Genomic DNA, 25442 nt, shown 5'->3' on the forward strand with positions numbered 1-25442 from the left:
AGGGTACCAAATCCTGACTACTAGACCAGAGTGTGGGGCAGTCTCTACCATTCTGTCCAAGGGAGATCTACAGCAGGCAGTTGTGAGCTTGTAAAATCTTGCAGAGGAGACAAACACTAATGATGGGTGTAGAAAATACTCTGATATCAGTATATAAATTTCATTCTATAGTCTTTTAGTTAGGTCCTTTATAGGAAACACATGATTTTCTTTTTTTTTTTTTTTTTCCAGCTCCCATCCATCTGAAAACAAGAGACTTTTTAGAATTACATCATACCCACATCTCTTTTTATGAAAATTGGGAAATGCATTTAGAATTAGAAGATAAAATAGAATTGAATGATGGGGAATGAATGTAGGGGTGCCCCAAAAGCTGTATTCCCAGAGACAGGAGTTCTCACTCTGCACTAGAGTCTCCACAAATCAGGAAAAGGATAGCCCCCAATTTAATTTCACCCCCAAAGGCATCACTTAGGTGGCCATTGGCAAATCTCTGCTTTCCTGAAAAAAAAAAAAAAAAAAAAAAAAAAAGGTGCTGGCAACCATGACAAAGATAACTAAAACTCTAGGATACCTTGTTGTTTTTATGCATGATGATCTTTTGTTTGCTATTTCTTAATATTGATCTAGAAAAGCAATATTCTTTTTAAGAAAGAGAAAAAGTGTAAGTAGGAAGCCCTGTGTCTCCAAAGTCAGAGGTATGCTGAAATGAGGGAGACACTTTAGTAAATCAATGAAAAGACATTAAGATAGAGAGTGTAACAGTGGTTACCAGAAGCTGGGAATGGTATTTGGGTGAAGGGGGAGTGGGTATGGTTAATGGGTACAAAAAAACCCTTAGAAAGAACGAATGAGACCTAACAGGTGATAGTACGACAGGGTGACCACAGTCAATAATAATTTAATTGTACATTTAAAATAACTAAAATAATTTAATTGGATTATTTGTAATATAAAGGATAAATGCTTGAGGAGATAGATACCTCATTCTGCATGATGTGATTATTACACATTGCATGCTTGTATCAAAGCATCTCGGGTACCCCATAAGTATATGCACCCACTAGGTACCTACAACAATCAAAACTAAAGGAAAATAAAAGTCTCATCCTTTTAATTCAAAAATTGCAATTTGTATTTTCAAGGATAAAACAAAATTGTTTAATAAAAAGGGCTGTTAAAAATGGTACCTGAAAAATTGTGGACAAAACCCTTTACTGATATTGGGAAATTTTTCTTGGCTGCCAAAGTTAAAATTCGGATAGATGCATCAAAACCTCTTCTAAACCATAAAAAAAAAAAAAACCTTCAAATATGAGAAGCTTTGGATAAGACATACAATTTTAGATTGTATAAAAAAAGCTTGATTATTCCTTATCCAAGCCTACATAACATTCCACTTCTCCCTGTAAGAAAACAAAACAGTGGAAGATAGAGATTTATACAGGATTTGAGAGGGATTAATAACATAGTCATCCCTTGATACACAGTACTATCAAAACCCCATATGTTGTCGACTGCAATCCCAAATGAAAGTTAGTTCTTTACTGTAAGAAATCTATGTAGTATATTCTTTAGGATTCCTGTAGATAAAGACAGCGATGTCTCCTTTCCTCTACTTTGAAAGACAGACAGTACACACGGACAGTCATATACTGAGAGCCAAAATTATTTTTCATGAATATTAAAGGAAGACATTTCAGATGTAGAATTTCCTAAAAAATTCAACATGATATAAAGTACATACATTTCTTACTTCTCAGCTCAGTGGATAAGCAAGACTCCGTAGATAATGGAATTTACATATTACAACAATTAGCTTCAAAGGGATGCAAAGTCTCAAAAGAAAACCTTAAGTTCTGTCAAAAACAAGATATTTAGGTAACCTAATATCAGAGGAAGGCCTCTTCATCAATCTGGATAGACTAAAGGGAACATTGGACTTCTCTACGCCAAAAACTAACAAACAACTGAGAGGATTTGGAAGATCGGAAGGATACCATAGATACTGGTTTCAAAAATTCTTCCTACAACCTCAAGTTTTATATGTACTTTTAAAACAAGATAAATCAGACTCCTGGAATGAACAGGAGAAAATTAGTTGACATTGGAAGGAATGAAAAGAAGTTTCCTAGAATTAGAGAGAAGTCTCTCCTTAATTTTTTGGAATAGTTTCAGAAAAAAACTGGTATCAGTTTTTTATATGTCTGATAGAATTTGACTGTGAATCCATCTGGTGCAGGGCATTTTTTGTTGTTGGTAGTGGTTTTTTTTTTTTTTATTACTAATTCACTTAGAGAAGTTGATATTGGTCCATTGAGGGTTTTAATGTCCTCCTGCTTTAACCGTGGAGATTGTGTGCTTTCAGAAATTTATCCATTTCTCCTAAATTTTCTAATTGGTGTGTATGGAGTTGTTCATAGTAGTCTCTAAGGATCTTTTGTATTTCTGTGAGATCAGTTGTAATATAGTATTTGTTAATTTTTATTGTGGTTATTTGGATCCCCTCTTTTTCTTTGTTAACCTAGCTGGGAATCTATCAATCTTAAATATTTTTTTAATAACTAAATCTGGGTTTCACTGACCTATTGAATGAATGTTTGCATCTGAAATTCATTAAGCTCTTCTCTAATTTCTTTCTTTTATTCTGCTAGCTTTGGGGTTGGTTTGTTCTCTTTTTTCTAGTTCCTTTAGGTGAAAAGTTAGATTGCTAATCTGACATTTTTCTATCTTCTTGATGGAGGAATCTTAGGGCTATAAACCTTCCTCTTAACACAGCTTTGGCTGTATCCCAGAGATTTTGGTAAGTTGTGCCCATCTTTTCATTAATTTAAAATATTTTTAAATTTCGACCTTAATTTCAATGTTCACTCAAGAGTTATTCTGGACAAAGTTCTTTAATTTCTATGTATTCGTGTCTTTATGAGAAATCATCTTAATATTGGCTTCTATTTTTATTTCACTGTGGTTTGAGATTGTGCTAGATATTTTATTTTTAAAAATGCAGTGGAAAGGGAACACTTCTACACTGCTGGAGGGAATGTAAACTAGTACAACCACAATGGAAAAACTGCAGTGATCCTTTAAAGAACTACAAGTAGAACTAAGGGAGCTAAGCTGTGAGGATGCAAAGGCATAACAATGATAAAATGGACTGGGAGCTTGGGAGGAAAGGAAGAAAAGGGGGTGAGGGATAAAAGACCACAAATTGGCTTCAGTGTATGCTGCTCAAGAGATGGGTGCTCCAAAAGTTAAAAATAAATAAATAAAATAAAATTAAAAAAATTATTGAGACTTGCTTTATGATTGAGCATGTGATCTATCTTAGAATACATTCTGTGTGCACATGAGAGGAATGTATATTCTGTGGTTGTTGGATGGAGTGTTCTGTAGATGACTATTTTGTCCAAGGGGTCAAGTGTTGAGTTGAAGTTCACCGTTTCATTGTTAGTTTTCTGCCTTGATCATCTGTCTAACATTGTCAGTGGGGAGTTGAAATATCCCACTATTATTATGTGGTTGTCTAAATCTTTTGATAGGCCAAGAATAACTGGTTTTATGTATCTGGGAGCGCCAATGTTGGGTGCATATATATTTAGGATATTTAAGTCTTCTTGTTAGGTTGTACCGTTATTATGTAATGTTCTTCATTATTCGTCTTATTTTTTACTGATTTAAAGTCTGTTTTATCTGATATAAGAGTAGCTACTCCTGTGCTTTATTGTCACATGTTAGACATTTATCCATCATTTTACTTTGTATGTCATTACATGTTAGATGAATTTCTTGAAGACAACATGACAACATGTGGTTGGGTCTTACCTTTTTGTCCAGGCTGCCATGCTGTGTCTTTCAAGTGGGTTGTTTACCCATTTACATTCAAGGTTAGTATTAATATGTGTGATCTTGATCCTGTCATCCTGCTGTTAACTGGTTGCTATGTAGACTTGAGTGCATAGTTGCTTTATAGTGCCTGTGGGCTATGCACTTAATTGTGTTGTTGAGGTAGCACATGTCAATATTTTGATTCCACATTTAGCACTCCCTTAAGGACCTCTTATCAGACTGGTCTAATTGAAACTTATTCCTCTTTTTTTTATATATACTTTAACTTCTAGGGTACATGTGCATAACGTGCAGGTTTGTTACATATGTATACTTGTGACATGTTGGTGTGCTGCACCCCTCAACTCGTCAGCACCCATCAACTCATCATTTACATCAGGTATAACTCCCAACGCAATCCCTCCCCCCTACCCCCTCCCCATGATAGGCCCCGGTGTGTGATGTTCCCCTTCCCGAGTCCAAGTGATCTCATCATTCAGTTCCCACCTATGAGTGAGAACATGCGGTGTTTGGTTTCCTGTTCTTGCGATAGTTTGCTGAGAATGATGGTTTCCAGCTGCATCCATGTCCCTACAAAGGACACAAACTGATCCTTTTTTATGGCTGCATAGTATTCCATGGTGTATATGTGCCACATTTTCTTAATCTAGTCTGTCACTGATGGACATTTGGGTTGATTCCAAGTCTTTGCTATTGTGAATAGTGCCGCAATAAACATACATGTGCATGTGTCTTTATAGCAGCATAATTTATAATCCTTTGGGTATATACCCAGTAATGGGATGGCTGGGTCATATGGTACATCTAGTTCTAAAAAAGCCAAAATTGACAAATGGGATCTAATTAAACTAAAGAGCTTCTGCACAGGAAATGAAACTTATTCTTTTACTTGTCTGGGAAGGATTTTATTACTTCTTCACTTATGAAGTTTGTTTGATGGGCTATGGAATGCTTGGTTGGAATTTCTCTCCATTAAGGATGCTTAAGAAAAGCTTCCAATCTCCCCTGGCTTGTAAGGTTTCTACTGAGAGGTCTGCTGCTAGCCTAATGATGTTCCCTCTGTAAATGATCTGCCCTTTTTTTCTAAGTGCTTTTAATATGTTTTTTTTCTTTTGCAATGATTTTGGTGAATCTGACCACTATGTGCCTTGGAGATGGCTCTCTTGAATGGTACGTAGCTGAGGTTCTCTGTATTTATTGCATTTTCATTTCAACCTCTCTAGCAATATTAGGGAAATTTTCATGGGCTATATCTTCAAATATATTTTCTAAGTTGCTTATTCTCTCTCTTTCTCTCCCAGGAATGCAAACAAGTTATAGGTTTGGTCTCTGCATCATCCTATATTTCTTGGAGGTTTTGTTCAATTTTGTCAATCCATTTTCTTTATTTTTGTCTAACTAGATTTATTCAAAAAACTGATTTTCGATCCCTAATATTCTTTCCTCAGCTTCGTGTATACTGATGTTAATACTTCTGATTGTATTATAAAATTATTGTAGTGAATTTTTCAGCTGAAGAAGTTCCATTTCTGTCTTTCTTAAAAATCGTTATTTCATCTTTCAGCTCTTAAATTGTTTTACTGGATTGCTTGGCTTCCTTAGATTGAGTTTCAATTCCTCCTCATTCTCAATGAGCTTCCTTGCTATCCAGATTCTGAATTCTATATATGGCATTTCAGACAATTCAGACTGGATAATCGCTATTGCTGAGCTCATTTAAAGGTAAGGGGACCCTCTGGTTTTTTGAAACCCCAGAGTTTTGCTGATTCTGTGAGGGTTGGTGTTCCTTTAACTGTGGTGTAAATTGAGTAGTTAGTTAGCTTCATTTCTGAAAGTTTCAGAGGGCTAAGGTTCTGTCCAGGGTCTTTGCTAGTCCTGGTCCAGTGGTCAGCTAAGGCCAGAGTGTCTCAGAGAGGGATGGGGAGTCCCAGGGACTATGCTTTGCTAGGCTTTGCTATAGTTGTTCCATGCATAAAAGTCCATGCTTGCTTTAGCTCCATCTTTGTCTAATCTGCAGGGAGATTCATCTGCCAGTCCAAACATCTATGCAAATCCTCAATTACAACTTTAAAAGTATTGAATATATAAATAACTCAATAGCTACTAATCTTCTCAAAACCTTTTAGAGAAATATGTGAAGCAGAATTTTATATATTTCAATAAACATATTTGATTTTCTACCTTTTGACTCATCATATTGATATACACTGGTTTTGCACAGCCTCTGTTGAATGACTGAATAGCATGTAAACATCTATTTCCTCTCTATGGGTATTTTTCTCAACTCTTTACATTCTTAACTCCTATTCATTCTTAAGGTCTCAATTTACACATTAGATTTTTTTACGATTATTGCCCTACCTCCCCTCTGCAATGGGGTCAGGTTTTTCTACTATGATATGCTAGAACACTATGCATTTCCTGTAACAAAAGAAATATAAGTAACTAATTTCCTGTTCACCAACCGTAGGTTAAACATCAATGAGAAAGTGCAAGAAATACTTGACATTTTGCTGATAAAACATGATGAAGACTGATTTTCAATAATATAAATGAAGAAAGTTTTACATAGAATTAAAAAGAGGCAATTAGAAGTAGAATCTGTTTCATATTATTAATATTTTTATTTATTTATTTATTTATTTTTTTATTATTATTATTATTATACTTTATGTTCTAGGGTACATGTGCATAACGTGCAGGTTTGTTACATATGTATACTTGTGCCATGTTGGTGTGCTGCACTCATCAACTCGTTTTTAGTCTAATATATATCATGCTGAGGATGGGCAAGATAGGAAAGCAAGCAATTAATATTCTTGACTGTACTAAGTCATTGTAGCATATGAAATATAAATTATATATAACAGTTCAGTTCTGTGCTACACAAAGATACTTGGTGAATTTATGGAGCTTTCTTTTAAAAGCCTCATAATATAACTCAGCAAAGACAATATAAAATTTTAACAAAAGATAGGCATTAATTTTTACAAAATTTGGACCTTCAGAAATTACTCAAAGGCACTATTAAGACAATGGCATCATTGAAATATTAAATCTTATATATGTACACTTACTGTTATATGTACATCAGCCAATCTGGTAGTACAGTAGGAAAATATATCTGACCCAGCCAAAACCATATTTATCTCAAATACTCAAAAATGATTATAACAAAATTCACACACAGAAAATTATAATATTATGTATAAAAACATTAATAACTACATTGGCACATGGGTACTTTCATGGGGATATGGAAAATTAAAGATAACAAAATCACCAAATTTAACCTCATTATATTTGAGGAAAATATAATAGAATGAGGCCTAATTTAGTACTAGTCAACAAGAACTGTTGAGGTAAACTGACAGTTATGAAACATCGTATTGTGAGTTTGGGTTAAATAAAGATGTTTCAGAGTGCTTAAAAGATTACAGTCTAGTAGGGGAGAAAAACTGACAATCTCAATCATAACCTTTTTTGATGATCAATAATGAATAAGACTTTTTTCATGTGTCATTTTCTCCCTTCCTTCCTTCTATAAATAACCATGAGGCATGAGTGTCAAATCCTCCCTTCTGTAAATGACAAAACAGGCTGAGATTTGTTAGGCAACTAAGCTAATGAGTAGCAAGGCAAGAATCATACCTAGGTCTGCCTCCAAACCTGACTCCAAAACCATTTCTCTTTTTATTCACTCTGACTATACGTTACTTATGCTATATAAGTTAGATGAGAATTCCGTTCTGACTATACGTTACTTATGTTACATAATTTTAGATGAGACTGCCATTCTTGATGTAGCAGACATCCTCCTATCACCTGAAAAATCCAGGTAACCTATAGTAGGATAGGATTCAAGTGAAGTGCTGTAATACTCTGAATAGGACCTCAGAAGATGTATGTGTCCAGAGATTTGTCCATTTCTTCTAGGTATTCCACTTTGTTAGTTTATAATTATTTATAATAGTCTCTGATAATCTTTTGTGTTTCTGTGGCATTTGTTATGATGTCTCCTTGGGTATTTTCTTGAATATTCGAGCTAGTGGTTTATCAATTTTGTTTATCACAAAGATAAACAAAGAGAATCAACTTTTTGTTTTACTGACACTCTATTGATTTTTTGATCTCTATTTCATTTAGTTCTGCTTTGATATTTATTATTTTGTTTTGTGTACTCATTTGGGGTGTGGTTTGTTCTTGCTTTTCTATTTCTTTGAGGTGTATTGTTAGATTGTTTATTTAAAAAAAAATTATTTTTTTCAGATAAGATCTTTCTCTGTTGCCCACGCTGGAGTGCAGCGGTGCAATCACGGCTTACTGCAGCTTTGACTTCCCAGGCTCAAGTGACCCTCCCACATCTTCCTGCCAAGCAGCTGGGACTTTAGGTGTGTATCACTACTCCCAGATAATTTTCTTATTTTTATTTTTGTAAAGAAAGAGTTTCACTTTTTTTCCCAACCTGGCCTCAAACTCCTGGGTTTAAGAAATCCTCCCACTGATGTAATGGACCTCTTCAAGGAGAACTACAAACCACTGCTCAGTGAAATAAAAGAGGATACAAACAAATAGAAGAACATACCATGCTCATGGATAGGAAGAATCAATTTCGTGAAAATGGCCATACTGCCCAAGGTAATTTATAGATTCAATGCCATCCCCATCAAGCTACCAATGAGTTTCTTCAAAGAATTGGAAAAAAATGCTTTAAGTTTCATATGTAACCAAAAAAAAAGTCCACATTGCCAAGAAAATCCTAAGTCAAAAGAACGAAGCTGGAGGCATCACGCTACCTGACTTCAAACTATACTACAAGGCTACAGTAACCAAAACAGCATGGTACTGGTACCAAAACAGAGATATAGACCAATGGAACAGATCAGAGTCCTCAGAAATAATACCACACATCTACAGCCATCTGATCTTTGACAAACCTGAGAGAAACAAGAAATGGGGAAAGGATTCCCTATTTAATAAATGGTGCTGGGAAAATTGGCTAGCCATAAGTAGAAAGCTGAAACTGGATCCTTTCCTTACTCCTTATATGAAAATTAATTCAAAATGGATTAGAGACTTAAATGTTAGACCTAATACCATAAAAACCCTAGAAGAAAACCTAGGTAATACCATTCAGGACATAGGCATGGGCAAGGACTTCATGTCTAAAACACCAAAAGCAATGGCAGCAAAAGCCAAAATTGACAAATGGGATCTCATTAAACTAAAGAGCTTCTGCACAGAAAAAGAAAATACCATCAGAGTGAACAGGCAACCTACAGAATGGGAGAAAATTTTTTTAATCTACTCATCTGACAAAGGGCTAATATCCAGAACCTACAAAGAACTCAAACAAATTTACAAGAAAAAAACAAACAACCCCATCCAAAAGTGGGCAAAGGATATGAACAGACATTTCTCAAAAGAAGACATTCATACAGCCAACAGACACGTGAAAATATGCTCATCATCACTGGCCATCAGAGAAATGCAAATCAAAACCACAATGAGATACCATCTCACACCAGTTAGAATGGCAATCATTAAAAAGTCACGTGCTGGAGAGGATGTGGAGAAATAGGAATACTTCTACACTGTTGATGGGATTGTAAACTAGTTCAACCATTATGGAAAACAGTATGGAGATTCCTCAAGGTTCTAGAACTAGAAATACCATATGACCCAGCCATCTCAATACTGGGTATATACCCAAAGGATTATAAATCATGCTGCTATAAAGACACATGCACACGTATGTTTATTGCGGCACTATTCGCAATAGCAAAGATTTGGAATCAACCCAAATATCCATCAGTGGCAGACTAGATTAAGAAAATGTGGCACATATACACCATGGAATACTATGCAGTCGTAAAAATGGATGAGTTTGTGTCCTTTGTAGGGACATGGATGCAGCTGGAAACCATCATTCTTAGCAAACTATCACAAGAACAGAAAACCAAACACCGCATGTTCTTACTCATAGGTGGGAACTGAACAATGAGATCACTTGGACTCGGGAAGGAGAACATCACACACCGGGGCCTATTATGGGGAGCGGGGAGTGGGGAGGGATTGCATTGGGAGTTATACCTGATGTAAATGACGAGTTGATTGGTGCTGACGAGTTCGTGGATGCAGCACACCAACATGGCACAAGTATACATATGTAACAAACCTGTACGTTGCGAACATGTCCCCTAGAACTTAAAGTATAATAATAAAAATAAATACATAAATAAATAAATAAAGATAGTTAACAAAAAAAAGAGAAAGAAATCCTCCCACTTCAGCTTTCCAAAGTGCTGAGATTACCAGCGTGAGCCACTGTGCCCAGCCTTTTTCTACTTTTTTGATGTAGGTGTTTATTGCTACAAACTTCCTTCTTAGCACTGCTTTTGCTGTATCCCATAATTTTGGTCATTGTATTTTGATTTTCATTTGTTTCCAGAAATGCATTTTCTCCTTTATTTCTTCCTTGACCCAATGGTCATTCATGAACATTTTGTTTGTTTATTTATTTACTTATTTATTTTGAGACAGTGTCTTGCTTTCACCCAGGCTGGAGTGCAGCGGCCATGCTGTCGGCTCACTGCAACTTCTGCCTCCCGAGTTCAAATGAGTCTCCTGCTTCAGCCTCCCAAGCAGCTGGGATTACAGGTTCCCACCACCTTTTTTTACAGGTGCCACCACCATGCCGGCTAACATTTTTTGTGTTTTTAGTAGAGACAGGGTTTCACCATGTTGACCAGGCTGGTCTTGAACTCCTGACCTCAAAGGATCCACCCACCTTGGCCTCCCAAAGTGCTGGGATTACAGACCACTGTGCCCAGTGAGCATTTTGTTTAATTTCCATATTTCTGTACAGTTTCTAAATTTCCTCTTGTTATTGATTCCTAGTTTTATTCAATTGTGGGCCGAGGATATACTTGATAAAATTTCCTTTTAAAATGATTTTATTTGTACAAATTTATAAATTACATGTGAAATTTTGTTACATGTATATAATGTGTAGTGATTGAGTCAGGATATTTAGGGTGTAACTCAAGTACGGTTTTTTTAAAACTACAGTTACACTTCTCTGCTATCAAACATTAAATTTATTCCTTCTAACTCTATGATTTCTACACCTTAATCCACTATTTTTTATCCTCCACCCTCGGCCCCAATCACCCTTCCCAGTCTCTGTTATCTATCTTTCCACTCTATACCTCCATGTGATCAAATTTGCCAGCTCCCATATATAAGTGAGAACATGCAGCATTTATGTTTTTGTGTCTGGCATATTTCTTTTTTTTTTTTTTTTTTTTTTTTTTTTGAGACGGAGTCTTGTTCTGTCGCCCAGGCTGGAGTGCAGTGGCGCGATCTCGGCTCACTGCAAGCTCCGCCTCCCGGGTTCACGCCATTCTCCTGCCTCAGCCTCCCGAGTAGCTGGGACTACAGGCGCCCACAACCGCGCCCGGCTAATTTTTTGTATTTTTAGTAGAGACGGGGTTTCACCGTGGTCTCGATCTCCTGACCTTGTGATCCGGCCGCCTCGGCCTCCCAAAGTGCTGGGATTACAGGCGTGAGCCTCCACGCCCGGCTGTGTCTGGCATATTTCATATGTTCTTCAGTCCCAACCTTGTTGCTGAAAATAACATGATCTCATTGTTTGTTTTTAATGGCCAAAAAGTATTTCATTGTGTATATATTGTACACTTTTTTATTCATTCACCTGTTGATGCACACTTAGGTTGATTCCATATCTTTTTTTTTTTTTTTTTTTTTTTTTTTTTATGTACTGCTGCAATAAACATGAGAATGCAGGTTCCCATTGGTATATATTTTTTTTCCTTTGGGTAGATACCCAATAGTAGAATTGTTGGAACCTGGGCAGAGGCTGGCACCATGCTTCATGTAAATCCTACAGAAAAATGAGGCAATTAAACCTCTTTTCTTTAAAAATTACCATCTCATGTATTTCTTTTTAGAAGTGCAAGAATTGCGTAGCACACCCACTTATTTATCATTTTCTTTATTTGAACCTTCTCTTTTTCTTTTCTTGGTTATTCTAGTTAGCACCTTATCCATCTTGTTTATCTTTTTGAACAACCATCTTTTCTGTTTTATGAATCTTCTGGGTTTTTTTTTTTTGTCTGCTTAATTTAGTCCTGCTTTGATCTATGTTATTTATTTTCTTCTCATAATGTTGGGCTTGGTGTGTTCTTGTTTTTCTAGTTCATTGCAGTGCATTGTTAGATTGCTAATTCATAATCTTTTATACTTTTCCAAATGTAGGCATTTATTGCTATAAATTTTAGTCTGAGCACTGCTTTTGCTGTATCTCAGAAATTTTGGTACGTTGTGTTTCCATTTTGATTTGTTTCAACACATTTTTTATTTCTATCTTAATTACTCTGTTGATCCCATGTTTATTCAGAACTCTGTTGTTTAATTTACGTATATTTATATGGCTTCCAATGTTTCTCATGCTATTTATTTCTAGTTTTATTCCATGTGGTCTTAGAATATACTTTATATGATTTTAATTTTTTTAATATGTTGAGACCTTTTCGTGGCTTAACCTATAGTGTAAAATTCTGGAGAATGTTCCACGTGCTGATAAAAAATGTATACCCAGTAGTTCTTAGATATAATGTTCCATAAATGTCTATGAGGTTCATTTGGGTGAAAGAGAAGTTTAAATCCAATTATTCTTTTTTTAATTTTCTGCCTAGATTATGTGTTTAATTCTTAGAGGAGTATGTTAAAGTCTCCAACTAGTAGAGTATTGAAATCTTTTCCTTGACTTACATATAATATGTTCTTTATACATCTGGGTGTTCCAGTGTTTGGTTTATATATGTTTATAAAATCTGAATAGACTAATAATGAGTAATGAGATTACATCAGTAATAAGATGCCTCCCCACATAGAAAACTCTAGGAATAGTTGGCTTCACTGCCAAGTTCTTCCAAACTTTTAAAGAACTAACACCACACTTTTCCAAAAAATTGAGGAGGATGGATTCTTCCTAACTCATTCTGTGATGCTGAGGTTACTACAATACTGAAACCAGACAAAGAAGCAAAAAAAAGGAAACTACAGGTCACCTTTCTAACAAACAAAGATGCAAAAACAGTCAGGCTCCACTACTGCAGGTATGCTGGAGTTTGTTGGAGGTCCACTCCAGACCCTGTTTGCCTTTGTATCACCAGCGGAGGCTGCAGAACAGCAAAGATTGCTCTCTGTTCCTTCCTCTGCAAGGTTCATCCCCAAGGGGCACCTGCCAGATGCCAGCCAAAGCTCTCCTGTATGAGGTATCTGTTGACCCCTGCTGGGAGGTGTCTCCCAGTCAGGAGGCATGGGGTTCAGAAACCCACTTGAGCAGGCAGTCTGTCCCTTAGTGGAGCTCAAGCACTGTGCTGGGAGATCTGCAGCTTTCTTCAGAGCCAGCAGGCAGGAATGTTTAAGTCTGCTGAAGCTGCACCCACAGTCGCCCCTTCCCCCAGGTGCTCTGTTTCTGCACAGCAAAAGAAACTATCATCAGAGTGAACCAGCAACCTACAGAATGGGAGAAAATTTTTGTGATCTATCCATATGATAAAGGGCTAATAGCCGAATTTACAAAAAACTTAAACAAATTTACAAGAAAAAAAAAATCCCATCAAAAAGTGGGCTAAGGCTATGAACAGACACTTCTCAAAAGAAGACATTTATGCAGCCAACAAACATATGAAAAAAATCTCATCACCACTGGTCATTAGAGAAATGCAAGTCAAAACCACAATGAGATACCATCTCATGCCAGTTAGAATGGGGATCATTAAAAAGTCAGGAAACAACAGATGCTGGAGAAGATGTGGAGAACTAGGAATGTCTTTATACTGTTGGTGGGAGTGGAAATTAGTTGAACCATTGTGGAAGACAGTGTGGTGATTCCTCAAGGATCTAGAACCAGAAATACCATTTGACCCAGCAATCCCACTACTGGGTATATACCCAAAGGATTATAAATCATTCTACTATAAAGACACATGCACATGTATGTTTATTGTAGCACTGTTCACAATAGCAAAGACCTGGAACCAACCCAAATGCCCATCAGTGATAGACTGGATAAAGAAAATGTGGCACATATACACTATGGAATACTATGCAGTCATAAAAAAGGATGAGTTCATGCCCTTTGCAGGGACATAGATGAAGCTGGAAACCATCATTCTCAGCAAATTAACACAAGAACAGAAAACCCAATACTGCATGTTCTCACTCACAAGTGGGAGTTGAACAATGAGAACACATGGACACAGGGAGAGGAACGTCACACACTGGGACCTGTCAGGGAGTGGAGGGAGGGTTAGCATTAGAGAAATACCTAATGTAGATGATGGGTTGATAGGTGCAGCAAACCACCATGGCACATGTATACCTATGTGACAAACCTGTACGTTCTGCACATGAAAAGTATAAAAATAAATAAATAAATAAATAAATAAATAGAAAATGAAATTCAAAATTGCCACAGTACATTATCTACAAAACATCTTACATTTATATTTGTCCAATTGTTTTAACATTATCTTTTTTAAAAATCTTACTTTTCCAATTTGAGATCACACATTGAATTTAGTTATCATGGGTCTTTATTCACCTTTAATCTGGAGCAGTTCCTTAGCCTGTCACTGGCATTAATTCTTTGACATTTCTAAATAATACAGGCCCTTATTGTGTAAGATGTTCATAAGTTTTGTTTTGTCTGATAATTTATTATAGTTAGATTCAGGTGATTCATTTTTGTCAGGGACATCACAGATTTGTTGTTCAGATTAATGTTGGCTATTTGATTATGATGGTGTCTACCATATATCTGCACTCTACAGGTAATATTCCCCACTCTTGAAATTAATAAGTGGTAGGTGAAAAGATATTTTGAGACTACAAATATTCTGTTTGTCAAACTTTTGTCCAGTGGTTTTAGGATCCATTGATGAGTTATGTATGAATTAAGTATTATTTTAATGGTTGCAAAACAATGACTTTCTAAATCCATTATATATATGACTATATATATAATGATATCATTTTATATATGTGTGTGTGTGTGTGTGTGTGTGTGTGTGTATAATGTTGTTCAAGGACCTGTTGCTTCTAGGATTGTTTAGCGAACAAAATTATAAAACATTTTTGGGGGATATTGGAAGAGCTTTCCTTACCATAGTCTCATTACTTATGTACCTCCCTCCAGTTCCCTGCCAGCCATACTAACTCACAGCAGCATGTCCTTGCCTTCTTCACTGTAGCTTCTTCTAACTGGAATTCCCTTACTTAATGGCTAGCCTGGAAAACACGTAACTCTGCATTTGTTGGTTTCAGCATCATCTCTTCTCTAAAGTTTCTTAAGATTCCCTCCTTAGCACTGGACATTCCCTTCTTTAATTTCCCTGCTGTACCCAAAGCAGACATGATTCCAGCATTTAGGAAACTTTATTGCACTTGTCCATTTACATGTCCTAATTTTCCAATAACATAAAGGCAAGAAGCAAATATTACCATTTTAGTAAGATCAACAGTTAGAGAAGGAAATAAAAGTAGAAAGAATAACTAAATGAGTCAATAAATTCCCCAGTTGTTTTTCTGCTTGCCTGCTGGTGCTTGATTTCACCCAATTAACAGAAACACCACCACCACCACCACCACACACACACACACACACACACAGACATTAACCTTGCAGAAGGTCCTCCTAAAACTTTCCTGGGCAGACCCAGCCCCCAAAAGTTTTCTCCAAGTACTGGGCCACAGCCAGGGTCAGATGATCATTAAAGGGTCCAGCCACAACCTGGATACCTAGAGGAAGTCCTTTGACATTCAGCCCCAGTGGGCACTGGGTCACAGGTAAACCCAGGGCATTGAAGACACCTAAAGAAAACAAACAAAAGAAGTGAGAAATCAAGACCTGTTCCTGAAAACATATTTCTTCATTTATTTTGTCAATAATGAAGACAATAGGTGAAAACATATAATTACAATTTACTATCTACTTAGGACTTAATAATATTTAGGAACTTTACCTGTGTTAAATATTTGACATCACAACAAGCTAATGATATAGAAGCTATTAATTATCACTATTTTTCTGATGAAATAACTGAAGAATAGAGAAGTTAGATAACACATCCATGATCACTTGGCTAGCAAAAGCTGTAATTGAGATCTGAATGCAGAAAATGTCAATAATAGCCTAAAGTTATTTCCCATGATGTTATTCTAACTTGTTTTCCATAGCACTTTCAGAAAAAAGCAGAGTAAATTATAAAGTAGAATAATATATTCTTAAATATATGGATTTTCTTTTAAGTTATAAACATTTTGTAATATCACTTCACACTAATCTAGAGTTGTGATTTGTCATTATTTACCTCATTCATGCTGTTATAAAACTTTACTGTAGCATAATTTATATAAAATAAGATTCTGCATTTCAAATGTACAGTTTAATGATTGCTAATAAATTTACAGAATTGTGCAAGCATCACCACAATCTAGAGAACATTTTTATCATTCACTCCAAAAACTCCATACCAATCAGCAATTACTCTCCATTTCTCTATTCCCCCAATCCCTAGTATCCAGTAATTTAACTTTTATCTATATAGATTTCCTATTCTGAACACTTTCTAGAAATTGCGTTATATAATATGTAACATTTTGTGTCTGATTTCTTCCATTCTGCACAATGTTTTCAAGGCTTATATAAATGATTCTTTTATGGACAAAGACTATTCCATTGAATAAATATACCAAATTTTGATTATCTATTCACCAGTTACTGGACAGTTGGACTAACACTTTTGGCTATTACTAATTATGCTGCAAAAATCAGCAATATAATTACACATTTGTTTATAAGTCTTTGTATGAATATTTGTTTTCATTTCTTGAGCATATATATACATATATAGGTGAATGAAATAGTGGAGTCTTATGACAAATTTACATTTAACATTTTAAGAAAATGCCAAACTGTTTTCCAAAGAGTCTGCACGAATTTAACAATAGCCTTACCAGAAATGTATGAGGGTTCCAGTTACTCCACATGCTCATTAACCCTTATTCTTTCTGTTTATGACTATTTTAGTGAATGTGCATTGATAACTCCTTGTGGTTTTAATATGCATTTCCCTAATGAGCAATTACATTGAACATTCTCTCATGCACTTATGGGCAATTAGTATGTTTTCTTTAGGAAAATGTCTATTGAAATCCATTGTGCATTTTAAGTCGGGTTATTGTCTTATTATTGAGTTGTAAGAGTTTTTCCTATGTTTAGAATATAAATCCCCAGTCGTTATATAATTTGCAAATATTTCCCCCTGGTCAGTGTCTTTTCTTTTATTATTGAAGCTATTGAAATAGCTTTTTTTAAAAAATTTTGGCAAATTCTAATTTATCGTGTTTTCTTTTGTTGCCTGTGCTTTTGAAGCTGTTTCTAGGAAGCCTTTTATCTCAAGGTCATGAAGATGTACTCATGTTTTCTTATAACAATATTAGAGTTTTAGCTTTTACATTTAGGTCTCCTATTTATTTTACATTAGTTTTTGTATACATTGTGTGTGCGGCAAGGCTCCAACTTTATTCTTTTGCATGTAGATACCCAGTTGTCCTAGAACCATTTGATGAAAAGACTATTAATTCTTCACGGAACTGTAATGAAACCTTTTAATAAAGGTTTCAATACTTTTTACTTTATTAAAAGTAAATTGAGAGGGAAGTAAAGAGAGTGATGTCAGCAAGATAACAAACTAGGAGTTCTCCAGTTCCAGTCCCCCTCACAGAAATCCAACTACCAACTATTCGCAGATAAGAATACTTTCATGAATATCCCTGAATTTGGGAGATAGCCCCTCCAGCCACAGAACAGATAACGGCTGCATTCAAAGGGTAAGAGGAATGGTTTCACTTCGTATCATCACCCTCTCTCAAACTGTAAGGGTGCCACAAAAGATTCCCCTGGGCTTATGTTTCTGCAGGGGAAAAGAGAGTTGTAAACATATATCCAGCTTCCTCATTGTTGTGAGGTGCTTTACAGGAAGCTCACTCCTGTCTCTCCATGACAAACATTGGGAATACCAGCAGGGTTAGGGCACCTGAGGTTAGTTAGAAATGAAGAAAAGGGGTGGGGCTCACAATGATGAGCACATGGATTTTGGCAGTAGCTCTTCACTTTTGTCAATGAAGGTGCTAAATGATAGAAAGCAGCCAACTATGGCTCTGCAGGAACCACAGTCCATGGGGTTGCATAGCTGAAGTCCCTAGCCAGCTTCCTTATGTAATGTCACTTCTCTTCTTGAGCCTTTTCCAGGCTTGGAGGCAACTGTAGGTCAGTAATTATCCATGGAATAGAGCATCTGGCCCCACCCAAACCCACTGACTGTATGACAATCCCACTAACGCTTAATGTTCTCTTTAAGGCTTCCTCAGGCCAGAAGGCAAGTGCTGATCCATGAATACCTGTAAAGGAAGTACCTAACCTGGCTTGTCCCAGGTGGCTGAACAGTAACCCCAGAGACCTCCTCGAGTCTAAGAGCATGAGCGCATGGCCCTGACTGACTACAGATTCCAAACAGCAGTACTGTTTTGCTGGGGAAGGCAGCATGCAATGCAATCTGATCAGAGGTGATTGCAAAGGACAGCCATTAGCACTGCCAAATTAAAACCCAGCTACTTGTCTCATCAGACTACAAAGCACAGCTCACCATTCCACTCAACCTCAAACTACAGGCAGCAGCTCACCCCAACTAGAGAACCCAAGAGCAAGGTCAGCTGTCCAGGGTTGCTATCAGTTGGTCTACCCAAAATCCCAGGTTAGAATAAATACTGAAAGATTATCATTGCCAAAGAACACCTACAAAGGCTGAAAGAGGTGGTCAGGTACCCAAATGCACAGGCACCAAAACAAGAACACAAAAATTACAAATAATTTCTAAAAATCACAAAAATAAACTAATAAACCTCTATGGACCCTGAATGAACAGAGATCTATGAAATGACTGATAATGAATTCAGAAGTAGCTAAGGAACGTTATAAGTAAAAGTGTTTAAGGAAAGGTAAGGTAGTTAAAGAAAGTATAAGAAAAAATAATGAAGAAGGTCTGAGAATTATGGGACACTATCAAAATAACCAATGTTTAAGTAACAGAAGTTATGCCATCCCTCCTTCCCCTGGGCTAGGGAGGAAATGGGAAAGCTAAGCACTTCTGCAGCCTTTAGCACAGATACCACAGCTGAAGTACAAAGGAGCAACAGGTATACTGCATGCCACACAACTCCCCACTTTTACTGCTTTCCACCAAATGGGACTTGTAGGCTCCAGGTCACCAGTGCACCTTTCCCTGTCCCTGCTTGAACACTGTGGCCATGGCTTGGCATTTCTTTGACAGCCCAAATCCCAGAGGTTGCTACCAACAATTTTGCAGCCACAACTGCCACTAACTTTGCCCCTGCCACCTCTGGGCCAGGGAGAGAGTAGGGAGGCCTGGCACCTACCTGTGCATGCCTCCCACAACAAAATCCAACACTACATCTGTAGAAGGAAAGTGTGAGTGTACCACGTGCCTCACAGTTTCCAGTTTCCATTTTTCCAACTTCGGGGACCTGCCCTACGCAGTGAAAGGTCCACAGCATGGCTGGCCTGCCCCCAACTGAATATTTCAGCTGCAGCCCAGAGCCCCTTGGAGAGCCCAATAACCACAGGCCAGTTTCTACCCTCAGGTTCCCACCACTTGACTGGTCTACCTGACCTGCCTGAGAGTTCAACCAGTGACCCAGGGACCAACCCAACTCTCCCCATTACACAGACAGCACTGAACTCTGGGCTGGCTCAACCCAGGTCCAGCTCCTTCAGGACTCGTAAATGTCATCCAGCGGACCATCTAAGGGCCTGGGGACTGGAGAGCTACCTAGCCCAGTCTAACACAGCTAGTACTTACCCAGTCCTCCTGGCACCTGAGGTCAGACTAACCTAACCAGCTCACACCACCACAAATGACACCCACTACATGGGCTGAAAAGCAGACCTCTCCCTTACATGAAGCAGCAACATTAATATGTCAAAGAACAGGTGAGCCATAAAGCTGTCTGTATTTGGGTTGAGTGAGTAAAGATATTCTGCCTCAAAAACACCCCCATGGAAAGTTGCAAGAGAGGCATCTTCCTTGGCTCTCACACACACTGTGGCCTGGACAGATAACAACGCGCGTCTGAAGTGTACATGATGAGCCCTATGACAAGGGTGTGAAAAGGGAACAGATTGTATTCCTGCCTATTTAGGACATGGAGGCAGTGCAACCCCCTCACTTCCAGCAGAGGCCTAAGCGTATGTATCAGGAGTTCCCCCAGTCACCCTTATCAAGACTGGTGCCTGTGCTCATCATTAGAGCATTTGTGGGCAAGCCAAAGGGTCCAAATCAGATCAGGTGTGTCACCACAAGCCACAGTCAAGAAGGAAGCTCAGGGCATTGGGAACCCCACTATCTAGCTCATTACCTGAAACAACAGAGATCCCCTCAGAGTAAACAAAGATCAAATACCCATCTGCTTGTGCCACATCTGCATCTTACCCTTAAGTGCTACCCCCTGGCCAGCAGGTCAAACTGCATAGCCCAATAAAAATGTTTCCAGTGGCCGGGCACAGTGGCTCAAGCCTGTAATCCCAGCACTTTGGGAGGCCGAGTCAGGTGGATCACCTGAAGTCAGGAGTTCGAGACCAGCCTGACCAACATGGAGAAACCCCATCTCTACTAAAAATACAAAATTTGATGGGTGTGGTGGCACATGCCCATGTTTGTAATCCCAGCTACTTGGGAGGCTGAGGCAGGAGAATCGCTTGAACTGGGGAGGTGGAGTTTGCGGTGAGCTGAGATTGATTGCATGCCATTGCACTTTGGCCTGGGCAACATGAGCAAAACTCTGTCACAAAAACAAATACCATCTGAACAAAAATAAATTTCAAAAGTAAGTGACAATACCTCAAGATGAGAAGAACTCAGAATAAGAAATCTGGCACCATGAAAAAGCTGAATGTTGGGATACCAACAAGAGTCAAACTAGCTTTCTAGCAATGGACCCTAACCAAAATGGAAACTCAGAAATGACAAACAAAGAATTCAAACTGTGGATTCTCAAGATGCTCCACAAGATCCAAGACAAGATTGAAAACCAACCAAAAAGAAACTATGAGGGCAATTCAGAATATGAAGGAAGAGATAAACATATTTTAAAAAAATCAAACAGGACTTCTGGAAATGAAAAATTCACTTAAAGAATTTCAAAATACAGTTGAACACTTTAATAATAGACTACACCAAGTAGAAGAAAGAATTTCAGAGACTGAAGAACAGTCTCTCAAACTAAACTGGTCACACAAAAATAAAGAAAAAATAATTTTAAAAAATGGAACAAAGCCTTTGTGAAATATGGGATTATGTGAAGCAAAAAAATCTATAACATATTGGCATTTCTAAGAGAGAGGAAGAAAACATAAACAACCTTGAAAACATATGTGAGGAAATAATTCAGGAACATTTTGCTAATCTTGCTAGAAAGATATCCACATAGAAGAAACTCAGAGAACACCTGTGAGATATTATTTAAAATAAACATTATGAAGAATATAGTGATCACACTATCTAAAGTCAATAATAAAAAAGAAAGCATTAAAGATAGGTAGAGAGGGGAGGGCGGAGCAAGATGGCCGAATAGGAACAGCTCCAGTCTCCAACTCCCAGCGCGAGCGACACAGAAGACCAGTGATTTCTGCATTTTCAACTGAGGTACTGGGTTCATCTCACTAGGGAGTGCCGGACAATCGGTGCTGGTCAGCTGCTGCAGCCCGACCAGCGAGAGCTGAAGCAGGTGGGAAGCGCAAGGGGGAAGGGAATCCCTTTTCCTAGCCAGGGGAACTGAGACACACAACACCTGGAAAATTGGGTAACTTCCACCCCAATACTGCGCTTTAAGAAAACAGGCACACCAGGAGATTATATCCCACACCTGGCCGGGAGGGTCCCACGCCGACAGAGCCTCCCTCATTGCTAGCACAGCAGTCTGCGATCTAACCGCAAGGCAGCAGCGAGGCTGAGGGAGGGGCGCCCGCCATTGCTGAGGCTTAAGTAGGTAAACAAAGCCGCTGGGAAGCTCTAACTGGGTGGAGCTCACAGCAGCTCAAGGAAACCTGCCTGTCTCTGTAGACTCGACCTCCGGGGACAGGGCACAGCTAAACAACAACAAAAGCAGCAGACACCTCTGCAGACACAAAAAACTCTGTCTGACAGATTTGAAGAGAGCAGTGGATCTCCCAACACGGAGGCTGAGATCTGAGAAGGGACAGACTGCCTGCTCAAGTGGGTCCCTGACCCCTGAGTAGCCTAACTGGGAGACATCCCCCACTAGGGGCAGTCTGACACCCCATACCTCACAGGGTGGAGTACACCCCTGAGAGGAAGCTTCCAAAGCAAGAATCAAACAGGTACACTCGCTGTTCAGCAATATTCTTTCTTCTGCAGCCTCTGCTGCTGATACCCAGGCAAACAGGGTCTGGAGTGGACCTCAAGCAATCTCCAACAGACCTACAGCTGAGGGTCCTGACTGTTAGAAGGAAAACTATCAAACAGGAAGGACACCCACACCAAAACCCCATCAGTACGTCACCATCATCAAAGACCAGAGGCAGATAAAACCACAAAGATGGGGAAAAAGTAGGGCAGAAAAGCTGGAAATTCAAAAAATAAGAGCGCATCTCCCCCGGCAAAGGAGCACAGCTCATTGCAAACATCGGAACAAAGCTGGACAGAGAATGACTTTGACGAGATGAGAGAAGAAGACTTCAGTCCATGAAACTCCTCAGAGCTAAAGAAGGAATTACGTACCCAGTGAAAAGAAACTAAAAATCTTGAAAAAAAAGTGGAAGAATTGATAGCTAGAGTAATTAATGCAGAGAAGGTCATAAACAAAATGAAAGAGATGAAAACCATGACACGAGAAATACGTGACAAATGCACAAGCTTCAGTAACTGACTCGATCAACTGGAAGAAGAGTATCAGCGATTGAGGATCAAATGAATGAAATGAAGTGAGAAGAGAAACCAAAAGAAAAAAGAAGAAAAAGAAATGAACAAAGCCTGCCAGAAGTATGGGATTATGTAAAAAGACCAAATCTACGTCTGATTGGGGTGCCTGAAAGTGAGGGGGAAAATGGAACCAAGTTGGAAAACACTCTTCAGGATATCAACCAGGAGAACTTCCCCAACCTAGTAGGGCAGGCCAACATTCAAATCCAGGAAATACAGAGAATGCCACAAAGATACTCCGCGAGAAGAGCAACTCCAAGACACATAATTGCCAGATGCACCAAAGTTGAAATGAAGGAAAAAATCTTAAGGGCAGCTAGAGAGAAAAGTCGGGTTACCCACAAAGGGAAGCCCATCAGACTAACAGCAGATCTCTCGGCAGAAACTCTACAAGCCAGAAGAGAGTGGGGGCCAATATTCAACATTCCTAAAGAAAAGAATTTTAAATCCAGAATTTCATATACAGCCAAACTAAGTTTCACCAGTGAAGGAGAAATAAAATCCTTTACAGATAAGCAAATGCTTAGAGATTTTGTCACCACTAGGCCTGCCTTACAAGAGACCCTGAAGGAAGCACTAAACATGGAAAGGAACAACCGGTATCAGCCTTTTCAAAAACATGCCAAAATGTAAAGACCATCGAGGCTAGGAGAAACTGCATCAACTAACGAGCAAAACAACCAGTTAATATCATAATGGCAGGATCAAGTTCACACACAACAATATTAACCTTAAATGTAAATGGACTCAATCGTCCAACTAAAAGACACAGACTGGCAAACTGGATAAAGAGTCAAGACCCATCATCTGCTGTATTCAGGAGACCCATCTCACATGCATAGACATATATAGGCTCAAAACAAAGGGATGGAGGAAGATTTACCAAGCAAAAGGAGAACAAAAAAAAGCAGGGGTTGCAATACTAGTCTCTGATAAAATAGACTTTAAACCATCAAAGACCAAAAGAGACAAAGAAGGGCATTACATAATGGTAAAGGGATCAATTCAACAGGAAGAGCTAACTATCCTACATATATATTCACCCAATACAGGAGTACCCAGATTCATAAAGCAAATCCTTAGAGACTTACAAAGAGACTTAGACTCCCATACAATAACAATGGGAGACTTCAACACTCCACTGTCAACATTAGACAGATCAACGAGACAGAAAGTTAACAAGGATATTCAGGAATTGAACTCATCTCTGCACCAAGCAGACCTAATAGACATCTATAGAACTCTCCACCCCAAATCAAAAGAATATACATTCTTCTCAGCACCACATTACACTTACTCCAAAATTGACCACATAATTGGAAGTAAAGCACTCCTCAGCAAATGTACAAGAACAGAAATTATAACAAACTGTCTCTCAGACCACAGTGCAATCAAACTAGAACTCAGGACTAAGGAACTCAATCAAAATCGCTCAACTACATGGAAACTGAACAACCTGCTCCTGAATGACTACTGGGTACATAACGAAATGAAGGCAGAAATAAAGATGTTCTTTGAAATCAGTGAGAACAAAGATACAACATACCAGAATCTCTGGGACACATTTAAAGCAGTGTGCAGAGGGAAATTTATAGTACTAAATGCCCACAAGAGAAAGCAGGAAAGATCTAAAATTGACACTCTAACATCACAATTAAAAGAACTAGAGAAGCAAGAGCAAACACATTCGAAAGCTAGCAGAGGGCAAGAAATAACTAAGATCAGAGCAGAACTGAAGGAGATAGAGACACAAAAAACCCTCCAAAAAATCAATGAATCCGGGAGTCGGTTTTTTGAAAAGTTCAACAAAATTGACAGACCGCTAGCAAGACTAATAAAGAAGAAAAGAGAGAAGAATCAAATAGACGCAATAAAAAATGATAAAGGGGATATCACCACCGACCCCACAGAAATACAAACTACCATCAGATAATACTATAAACACCTCTATGCAAATAAACTAGAAAATCTAGAACAAATGGATAATTTCCTGGACACTTACACTCTCCCAAGACTAAACCAGGAAAAAGTTGAATCCCTGAATAGACCAATAGCAGGCTCTGAAATTGAGGCAATAATTAATAGCCTACCAACCAAAAAATTTCCAGGACCAGATGGATTCACAGCTGAATTCTACCAGAGGTACAAGGAGGACCTGGTACCATTCCTTCTGAAACTATTCCAATCAATAGAAAAAGAGGGAATCCTCCCTAACTCATTTTATGAGGCCAACATCATCCTGATACCAACGTCTGGCAGAGACACAACAAAAAAAGAGAATTTTAGACCAATATCCCTGATGAACATCGATGCAAAAATCCTCAATAAAATACTGGCAAACCGGATTCAGCAGCACATCAAAAAGCTTATCCACCATGATCAAGTGGGCTTCATCCCTGGGATGCAAGGCTGGTTCAACATTCGCAAATCAATAAACATAATCCAGCATATAAACAGAACCAAAGACAAGAACCACATGATTAT

General features: G+C 38.1%; 1 protein-coding gene across 3 annotated transcripts in view; it reads right to left on the bottom strand.

Annotated features, from left to right (window-relative positions):
* Window positions 1–8009: 8009 nt before the first annotated feature.
* The window catches only part of LOC105463874 (fatty acid amide hydrolase 2), a 192593-nt gene continuing 175160 nt past the window's right edge, over window positions 8010–25442 (bottom strand). For 2 of the 3 annotated variants that reach the window (XM_071088629.1, XM_071088627.1), the window contains one exon: window positions 11133–15750. In XM_071088629.1, coding sequence (XP_070944730.1) covers window positions 15575–15750 — 176 coding nt within the window. In that variant the 3' untranslated portion in view covers window positions 11133–15574. Of the gene's footprint in view, window positions 15751–25442 lie in introns of all 3 variants that reach the window. The other variant, XM_071088628.1, reaches the window with a different exon arrangement.

The sequence above is a fragment of the Macaca nemestrina genome, chromosome X (genome assembly GCF_043159975.1).
Source record: "Macaca nemestrina isolate mMacNem1 chromosome X, mMacNem.hap1, whole genome shotgun sequence".
Classification (NCBI taxonomy): Eukaryota; Metazoa; Chordata; class Mammalia; order Primates; family Cercopithecidae; genus Macaca; species Macaca nemestrina.